This window comes from Herpailurus yagouaroundi, unplaced genomic scaffold, assembly GCF_014898765.1.
Source record: "Herpailurus yagouaroundi ecotype Mexico unplaced genomic scaffold, PumYag 77, whole genome shotgun sequence".
NCBI classification, from domain to species: Eukaryota; Metazoa; Chordata; class Mammalia; order Carnivora; family Felidae; genus Herpailurus; species Herpailurus yagouaroundi.
The window spans coordinates 14,676,621-14,686,303 of NW_024412388.1; the positions used below are offsets into that span (position 1 = coordinate 14,676,621).

General features: G+C 51.9%; 1 protein-coding gene across 1 annotated transcript; it reads right to left on the reverse strand.

Annotated features, from left to right (window-relative positions):
* Nucleotides 1–599: 599 nt before the first annotated feature.
* Nucleotides 600–8,108, reverse strand: PLA2G2D (phospholipase A2 group IID). Its single transcript, XM_040463343.1, has 4 exons — nucleotides 8,002–8,108; nucleotides 4,666–4,810; nucleotides 3,620–3,726; nucleotides 600–2,220 (listed from the first exon to the last, which is right to left on the reverse strand). The coding sequence occupies exons 1-4, from the start codon at nucleotides 8,039–8,041 to the stop codon at nucleotides 2,075–2,077; spliced, it is 438 nt and encodes a 145-aa protein (XP_040319277.1). The 5' UTR covers nucleotides 8,042–8,108; the 3' UTR covers nucleotides 600–2,074.
* Between the last annotated feature and the right edge of the window lie 1,575 nt (nucleotides 8,109–9,683).

Here is a 9,683-nt window from a genome sequence, read left to right on the forward strand (position 1 = left end):
ACTATCACAGGGGCTCCAATCGACAAGGGGGGCCGCCAGCTCTTGAACAAAAGAACATCGCGAGTCAGGATCTAATGGAAAGGGCTGCGCAGTCGTGTAGACGGCGGAGAGGGGAGCTGGGTGGAAAGCAGGGGGGCGTCGGTTAACATTTATAGAGGCGTTACCGTGTGCCAGGGACCGTGCTCACCGTTCATATGCATTAATCTAGTTTAACATGCTGACCTCTGACCTCATCTTACTTCCTCCTTAATTTCAGCTCTACTTTGCACGTGAGGAAACCGGGATTCGGGAGGCGAGTCAGTGGTTATAACTGGAATTTGAACCCAGTGCCCATGGTTCCTAATTCCTATTACCCAGCCTCACATGAGACACTGAGCTTCATGTCGAAGGAAAAGTGATCGGTCAGCTGTTTCACTTATGTCTGTCACGGCTGGAGAATGTGGGTGGCTCCAGCCCTGTTGCTGGAGACACAGCTAATCACATACAAATGACAGATCGTGGATCCTTATATGAAGAAGGCCATCCATCCATCCATCCATCCGTCCATCCATCTGTCTGTCCCAAGTCAGTTTCCCCAGAAAGCCGAGCCTGAGACAGGATTCTTGTGCAAGTGAGTGATTTACTGAGGGCGTGTTCTCAAGAGAAACCTGTAAGGCAACAAGGGGAACAGGCCGGGCCAGGGTACAAAGCTAAGCAAAGAGGTGTTCCAGACATCTGGCCTCAGCCGGATCCCACGAGGAGCTCTGGGGCATGCAGCATGTCACCCAGGTGGTCCTGCACAGAGGCAGGGTCGGGCAACGACACCCATCTGGCATCACGCTCTCTAGTCACTGGTTAGAGGTGGGAAGGACAGGAGGGGTGGTAGCTCCCAGCAGACAAGTAGGAGAAGGAGACAGATGTGAGCACAGAGCAGCCAAACATCTGGCTTAGCTGGGGGTTGGGAGCCTGGGCAGGGAGGGCATGTGGGTGAGGCACCAATAACACCTGCCACGACCTCCATCCATCTGTGATGGGCTCATTGGTCCATAAGCATTAATTGAGCACCTATTATGTCGGGGAGCAGAGGAAACAAAGATGAGAGACATAGCCTCCGTCCTCCAGGAGCTCCAGTCTGGTTGGAGGGGTTCAGAAAAACCCAGATATTATATATCACTCAAGGCAAAGCTTGGTAAATTGCAGCCCCGTAAAGTGCTATGCGGGTTTGGAGGAGGGAGCGAGCCCTTGGAGCCAGGGAGGAGTCAGCCAGGGGACACTTCCGTCCCCAGTAGCCCTTGGACCCCGAGGAGCCTAGATGGGGATCAGCCACCTGGGGACAGCAGGTGGAGCATTTCACAGAGGTCCCAGCCTGCGCAAGCACCTGCAAACAGGAAAGGACACGTGCGTGCAGACCTAGGCCTGGAACAAGAGGACCGGGTGGCTTCAGCTGGCCCTTTGCTCGAGAGGGATCCGGGGAGCCCCTTCTTGGTCCCGGGCACTGCTTTGGGCACAGGGATGCAACTGAATCCAAGATAGTCATGCGTCCTGCCCATGAGGACCTCCCAGCCTAGTTGGGGAGAGTGACGTATGCCAGAGAGCACAGGTCCCAAACTCCTCGACAGGCCCTCTCCTGGGGTGGTGGAGGGCTCTGGCGTTTTAAGGAGTAGAGCCATGTGGACAGAAGGATCAACACTACCCTTTAGGCCACCCCGGCTGCAGCACGGACAGTGTGTCAGAGCGGGTGGGACTCAGGCAGGAGGCCCGGTGGGTGGCAATGGCAGAGGGAACCTGCCACACCATGATCCCCAAACCCCCACCCCTGACACCCGCCGCTTCGGCCCCAACACCATCCCCCAGGCGCCTCCTGGCCTCGGCTTTTCCTCCGATCTCAATCCACCCGCGGAAGAGACAGCTGCCAACTTGGTCGGGAAGGTTTCGAAGGTCCAGGAGCAAGGTGGTGGGTGGGGCTAGGTTGAGACCCTCCCAGGCTGGTGCAGGGGGTTAGATACTGAGGGATGTCAGCAGTCCCACGGGACTTGCAGCGCTCAAGATGCTGAGGAACGGGGCAGGGGGCGAGGGACGGCCGGGCGGGCTCCTCCTAGCACATAGGGGTCTGGCCTCTGCAGTGGGGCCGCCAGTAGTGATGCAGGTGTCTCTTGTAAGTCTCCAGGTTCCGCTTCAGGCAGAAGGCAACCTCCTTGTCGCAGGCACACAGCTGCTGCTCACACCAGCTGCCCTTGTCGGCTGTGGGGTGGAGGAGACGGGAGCTCAGTGTCTGTCCCTTCCCGAGGCAGAGGCGGGCGTGGGTCTAGGGTCCCTACGGGGAGTTTCTGGAGGCCGCGCAGGGGTCGCTCAGCTTTAGAGTCCCATTCCCAGCCGCTTCCTAGGCGCGTGACCTTGGGCACAAACCGTGACCTCTCTGAGCTCTGTCACTCCATTAGTTACTCATTCATCCCTTTCATAAGCGATTGAGCGCCCATCCCGTGGCAGGGCCCTGGAGGGACAGGACTGACCAAGAATGGACACAAGGGGTTCACACTCCTGGGGGAGGGGGCAGGCAGCAGGTATTAGAGGACCACAGAAAGGAATAATACATACTGTTCCTCTCGGAAGTAAGAAATGCTGCAGGGGCTCCAAGATGGCAAAGTAGGGGGATCGGACTCAGTGTCAGGAGTCATTTGAACTGAGATCGGAAGGGTCTGCTCCCTGTGAAAAGCCAGGGTGGAAGGTGGTGGAGGGCGGGGGGGTGGGGCGTGTTCCAGGCCGATGGAACTGTACCCGCCGAGACAGAGGCCAAAGGGAACTTGGCGCACCAGTGTCATTATCTGTGCGTGGGGGCGAGGGTAGGAGCTGCCTTGGGGCTGCTGGGAGTATTAGAGAAGGCAGAGCACTCAGGACACAGTAGGTGCTCAATAAATGTTGGCTACGATTGTTGTTATTATTAAGACTTTAATGAGTGGGGACTCTGGTGTGATGAGCCCACGTGATTCCCAGCTCAGAGCGGCCGCCTCCCTCCAGGCGTGGACCCAGGGGTGGGGGTGGGGGGACCTGAGGTCTAGCCCAGGCTCTGTCACCTGCAGCAGGGTGACCCTGGGCCAGCACCTCTTCGCTCTGGTCTCACTTTCCTTGTGTGTAAAATGGAGATCATCAGGGTGGCGCAGCTCCTGGCCGGGTTGCTCTGTTAACTGGCGATAACAACGTCAGTTGTAACAATGACATCAGTAGTCTGCGTGATTTATCACGCACGCGCTGGGCAGCAGGCATGTGCGAGACTCATTCTCGCACAGACAGACTCATTCTGTCTGCTCTCATTTCAGTTCTTGAGTTAAGTTTGGGGGGTAGCACACTGTTATCCGGAGTTTACAGAGGCGAATACTGACGTTCAGAGAGGTCACGCAATGTGTTCAAGGTCACACAGCTGGTTGATAGCGGCTCTGGGATCCCAGCTGAGACCTGCCAGCCTTCCAAATCCTAAAGGGGTCAAAGCCCTCAGTGGACCTCTCCATACTCCCACCCTCGTTCCCCCACAGCCCAGCTACTATCACTGGACTCATGAGAAAAACAGAGGGCGAGCAGCTTGTGCCTTGTCACACAGCACACGAAGGCAGTTAAGTGCCAGAACCCCGAGGCCCCGGGCACTCACAACACTGGATGTCCCCCTGGGAAAAGGTGTAGTCATAGTTGTCTGTGTGGATACGGCATCGGTGCTGCCTCAGGTGAGCGTAGCAACAGTCATGGTTCTGACAGCACCTGGAGGGAGAGGACGGGGAACGGGACAGGCAGGGAACACAGCTGCCCCAAGAGTAGAAACCGAGTGCCCACCCGGGAAGAGTCAAGGCCTGCAGGGCTCCAGTCTTTATGACCACACAAGCTGACACTTAGTGGGTGCTTTCTAGGCACCAGGCATTTGTTTTATCCATCAATATTCTCTGAATCTCCGCCACCACCCTACGACAGAGGCACTGGTACAATGCCCATTTCACAGATGAGGAATCAGACTCAGGGAGGTCAAGCCACATGCCCAAGGTCACACAGCCTGTAAGTGGTGGGTCAGGGAAGTGACCCCCGGCCTGGATGACTCTGGTCGCTCCTAGTTGATTCCTGGGGTTGCAGTGAAGCTTGAAGGAGATAATGGCAAAAAGAGGTAGGCATTAAAAAAAAACAAATAGGGGCGCCTGGGTGGCGCAGTCGGTTAAGCGTCCGACTTCAGCCAGGTCACGATCTCGCGGTCCGTGAGTTCGAGCCCCGCGTCAGGCTCTGGGCTGATGGCTCGGAGCCTGGAGCCTGTTTCCGATTCTGTGTCTCCCTCTCTCTCTACCCCTCCCCTGTTCATGCTCTGTCTCTCTCTGTCCCCCCAAAAAATAAATAAAAAAACGTTGAAAAAAAAATAAAAATAAAAAATAAAAAAAATTAAAAAAAACAAATAAACCAAACCAGCAGGGAGCGTGTGTGGGTGTTATCACTAGATCAGGGCTTGGAAGTGCAAGGGGGGCCTTCAGAGACTCTGCAGAACCAGCTAGACTGCAAGGTCCAGGAAGGCTGGAGCCGTACCCGGCCTCGGCAGGGCTCCCAGCGCACTGCATAAAACGAAGTCACGGAATGAATGCGTGAGGGAGCAGGAAAGGGGAGAGTCCCCGGGTGAGGGCAGGACAGGATTGCCACCCGCAGTCCTGTCTGGGAAGGGATTACCAGTCCGAGGCATCTTTGGGTTGGCCTTTGCCACCAGGTCCGCAGTGACAGCCATAGGGCCAATAGGAGAAGATAGGTGTTTTTCTGGTCACTTGTTTGATCATCTTGTTCAGGTTCAAGATCCCGCCCTGGGTTGGAATCACACCTGCCAAAGAGCCCGGTAACAAGGAGAGGATATGAACGTCAGAGGAGTCCGGTGGGACACACGCCTGGCCCTTCTGCCCTGCTGGACCGAACAAGTGACATTGGATGAGAAAATGACAGGGGGGCCTGGGCGGCTCAGTCGGTTAAGCGGCCGACTTCAGCTCAGGTCTTGATCTCACGGTCCGTGAGTTTGAGCCCCGCGTCGGGCTCTGTGCTGACAGTTCAGAGCCTGGAGCCTGTTTCTGATTCTGTGTCTCCCTCTCTCTGACCCTCCCCTGTTCATGCTGTCTCTCCCTGTCTCAAAAATAAATGAAACTTAAAAAAAAAATAAAGAAAATAAGAAAAAGAAAAAAAATGACAACAACCACTAGGTTTATTAAAAATATGGTGATGGTGGGGTGCCTGGGTGGCTCCGTCGGTTTAGCGTCCGAATCTCGGTTTCGGCTCAGGTCATGATCTCGCAGTTTGTGGGTTTGAGCCCCAAGTTGGGCTCTGCGCTGACAGTGCAAAGCCTGCTTGGGATTCTCTCTCCCCCTCTGTCTGCCCCTCCCCTGCTCATGCTCTTTCTCTCAAAATAAACAAATAAACTTAAAATATATATATATATATACATATATATAAAATATAGTGATAATGAGGGCTTATTATGGGTCTTTTCATGTAGTAATTTATTGACTCTGTTCAACCCATGAGATAAATACTGTTTTTTTTCAATAAATAATTTTGGTATATTCTAGATGCACAGAAAAGTTGCAAAGAGCTACAGAGAGTTCTTACACACGCCTCACCCAGCACCCAGTTTCCTCTGATGTTATTATCAGCTTACATAATAATGGTGGATTTACAGGAACTGAGAAACTGGCATTGGTACAATGAGAACTACCTTTAATGCCCATTTTACAGATGAGCAGATTGAGGCTTAGTACCTTGCCCAGGTCACAGTGGCCGGTACATGGAGGAGCCAGCACTGAAACCCAGGGCAGTTTGGTTCCAGTCACTGCCTCTGCCCTGAGTTCCCCATTCTGTAACAGGAAGACACCCTCCTCTCCGCACCCGCCCCTGCCCTGCACATCCCTTCCAGAAAGCCGCACACTAACGCCCTCTCAAGTCTCTCCTGGGGAGGCAGTATGATTTAGAAATCAATGATTTTCATGGATATTTTTCATTTTAGTTCTAATTGCTGCTGGTTAGAATTGACCGCAAGGGGATTTTATTTTACTGGGGGAGACGAATGCATTATGTTGAGACAGGAGGAATAAAATACATTAAGTCGAAGGATTCAGGGGAGAGCCTGGGCGGGCGGGGGGGTGGGGAACAGACGAGCTAAGGAGACCGAGGTATACATGTGTGCAACCTCGAGAGACGATTCAAGAAGACAGATGGGGCCGAGTCTCAGGGGTACCGGGCCCAGTGCACCCCTTCGAATGACCTCATCATGGACCTCCCCTCCATTCCCTGCTAAATGGTGTTATAATGAAAGCTGTGCACGCAAATGAAGTAAATAGTAAAGTGGGGGGCAAACCCCAAGTTGGGGGAGGTAGAGGTGGGAAGAGGGGGTTTGGGAGGGGCTGGTGCAGTGGGCCAAGGGCAAGATCCCAAACCAGCTGCCTTGGGTTGCAGCCAAAGTGACTGGTGGGTATCTGGTCCATGCAGGCCTGCTGTGTCCCCAGCGTGTCCCTCAATGCGCAGGAATCCACGTTGCTACTCCTGTCTGACATGGTGGCTCTGGCTGTACAAATGTTTAAGAGAAACCTTGTTAAGCTTTGGCGGAGCCAATGACTGATCCCGGGCCTGCTGGAATCCCGGATGCTGTGCTAAGGAACCTGGAGGCAAACCATTGCAAGGTGAGTGACCACCCACCTTGTGGGCCAGCAGGGACCTGGCTTCAGAATCTTGCCTTTCTGGTGTCCCTCGTCCCTCTTTCTGCCCTAAGCCTGGCCCTTTCCACGTCAGCTTAGGAATACACAAATAAACTCACGCCGGAATGGTGCATTTCTCCCATGCCGGGCCAGGAGTACATTTAGCTTTGATTCAGAAAGCTTTTGGATGGTAGTCTCATTGCTTCTGTAAGTGAGGTGGGCCCAGCCCGGAGACATGGCGGGACCCAATTTTCGGTTACGAGATCTTTGGCGAACTGGCTTAGCTTGTCAGGAATTCCTGTCCTGGTAGCTCTTTCTATCCTTAGCTGCCACCAAGAGGGCTGGACCCTTTTCCCCCAGGAGTGAGCATGGCTAACGCCTCATCATGCACGCTCTGCGTGTTAAGCTGTTGCTTGCTTGCTGTTACTTAAACCTGCTAAACATTTTGGATACATTTTCTCATTAGAGACCCAACAACCTTACAAAGAGGGTGCCATTATGTCCATTTTGCAGGTGAGGACATAGAGAGGTAAGGCGACTTGGCCAAGGTCAGACTGCCAGGAGACAGTGGGCCAACAGTTGAATGCGGGTTCATCTGTACCTTTTGCCTCTACAGTGCTTTGTTTCTTTATGTCGGAGAGATGAGTTTCTGTAGCTTGATTGCAATTTTCCTAATGGTTTTCACTGTAACCCTGGAGATGTGTTCCTCTAAAAACTTTGGGAGTCCCAGGATAACAGAAATCCACATTTTAAAGCACAAATCCTCTCCAACGCTACATACGTTGAGATGGTTCGAGAAACAAATACACCCAATTTGCTGGCAGCCACATTTTTACATTTGCTCTGCTGAAGATCGAATGGAAACCTCCCCCCATCTGCCACCACAGTCAACAAAGCCCTCTTCCCAGGTTCACAGGAGACGATGAACTTGAAAGACAGGCACAGAGTGCTGTGCGTAAGCGAAACATTGCTATTATCTGGTCAAAGGGACAGAGGGGAGCAGGGTGGCCTGGGGAGATCCCTTTCTGTAATTTGTGTCCAAAGGGCCCCAGGTGTCCGCTCACCTGGCCCCAGTGTCTGAGTCCCCAGCTGCTTGTCCTCACAGCAGACCAGAGGCACGCTGCACAGCGTGATAGCCCAGAGCTCCCTGGCCAAAGCCAGCATTCTAGGGGACCGGCCACTGCTGCTGGCTCCTGGCAGGGATGGAAGGGTTGGGGACTGTGGGGGGGAGACCAGGGCAGTGGAGATCAGAGCAGAGGGCCAGTCTAGGAAAGAGATATCACCTAGTCATACCCCACCTTCCCTTCCCAGCTGTGGGTCCTGCCCCACTCACCAGCAAACACCAGCAGCGTGCACAGCAGGGCAAGTTTCATGGTCCTCGCACACAGCCCTGGAAGCGGCTACTGGAAGTCCCCTTCCACGCAGGCAGCCTCTTAAATCAGGGTACCTGCCCCCGCCCCCCCAGCCGAGCCCACCCCCGGCCCTCCCAGCTCTGGCTCTGGTGTATGCTCTTTCTGTTTCCTCTTTCTGGCCATGGGAAATGTTATTTTTATTTTTAAGATCTGTTTTTTTTTTTTTTAAACATTTGGATTGCAAAAGGAACACGTTCAGTGTAGGAGGTTTGAAAATCAAAGACAATAAAAAAATTTTAAGTCATTTATGAATCCATTAGGCACCATTCACTTTTTTGGATTGAAATACATTTCACGTAAATCATCGTGTAAATTGAAGGTGTGCAACATGTTGAGTTGATACACTTATATATTACACTACGACTGCCAGTGTGGCCATAATTAGTACCTCTATCGAGCACATCACACAACTGTGATTTCTTTTTAGTGGCTGGAATGAAGGTCTAATGTCTTAGCAAGTTTGATACTTACAATGCAATATTGTTGTCTGTATTCGCTAGGCTGTGCATTAAATCCCCAGGACCTGTAAACAATATCTGTCCTATTTCCACTCTTCTCTGTCCCCTGGTGACCACCATTTTACTGTTTGTACGAGTTTGGCTTTTTTAAACTCCCCCTATAAGTGAGATTATACAGTATTTGTCTTTGACTTCTCTCTCACTTAGCATAATGTCCATCTGTGTTGTCACAAATGGAGGCATGTCCTGTTCGTGGCTAAATAATATTCCATTTTAACATATACGCCACATCTTCCTTATCTATTCATCCACAGAGAGGGACTTGGGTTGTTTCCACCCTTAACATTCTGGCGTACACTCTTCTGGTTCTATAGCTGTATGCACTTTTCCACACTTTTCACTGACCAAATTAGAAAAATGTTACAAGTAATACTTTGTAGTCTGTCTTTTCACTTACCCCTATAACTTGAACATATTTCTATGTCATTAAGTATTTTTCTGTAGTAACAGTTTGCAAGGCGACCTCGCATTCTTTTATACATCTATGCTGCTTACTTAACGAGTCCCCTTTTGATGGGCATATAGGTTGCTTCCAATCAATTTTTTATTATTCTAGTCCATACAGTAGTGGTACAGTGAAAGAAATCCTTGAGGCTAAATCTCAGTTTGTGTTCAGAATCCTTTCTGTACGATCTATTCCTTAAGTGAACTCTAGAGCCAAAGCACACGCACGATTTGAAGGCAACTGATGTGTGTTGACAGCTCACTGTGCACGTCTGCCCCAGTTGGCGTATGAGAATCCTACTGAGGCAGATGGTGTGGACCCAGCCTAAGTAGGGTGGAGGTTTTGGTGACAGGACACACAGGCATTATAGAGACGGTCTCCCACAAACGCTCCACTGGTAACCTTTCAAGACTTAAGGGAGGGTCCAATGGTGGCAAAAATCGGTCTTCTCCCATGCCCGTTGGGTGGCTGTCCGAGGACACAGAGCACAGATGGACTTCTTTGCTACCAGTTCACCCAAAAAAGTGTGCCAGCAAGAGTCACTGCTGAGAGTTCTTTCTCTCAACTCTACTTTTTCCTTTGTTCCTTGACTCAGTCACCAACTGACCACCTCGTCTGGGAGAAAACAATCTGCACGCAA

What these genes read in the sequence shown, in the direction of transcription:
- PLA2G2D (XM_040463343.1), bottom strand. Translation starts at nt 8,041, where the DNA reads ATGAAACTTGCCCTGCTGTGCACGCTGCTGGTGTTTGCTG. An exon ending in CACGCTGCTGGTGTTTGCTG is followed by an intron (nt 4,811 to 8,001) that starts GTGAGTGGGGCA and finishes GCTCTTTGGCAG; the next exon opens with GTGTGATTCCAACCCAGGGC. An exon ending in CCCAAAGATGCCTCGGACTG is followed by an intron (nt 3,727 to 4,665) that starts GTAATCCCTTCC and finishes CTCTCCCTCCAG; the next exon opens with GTGCTGTCAGAACCATGACT.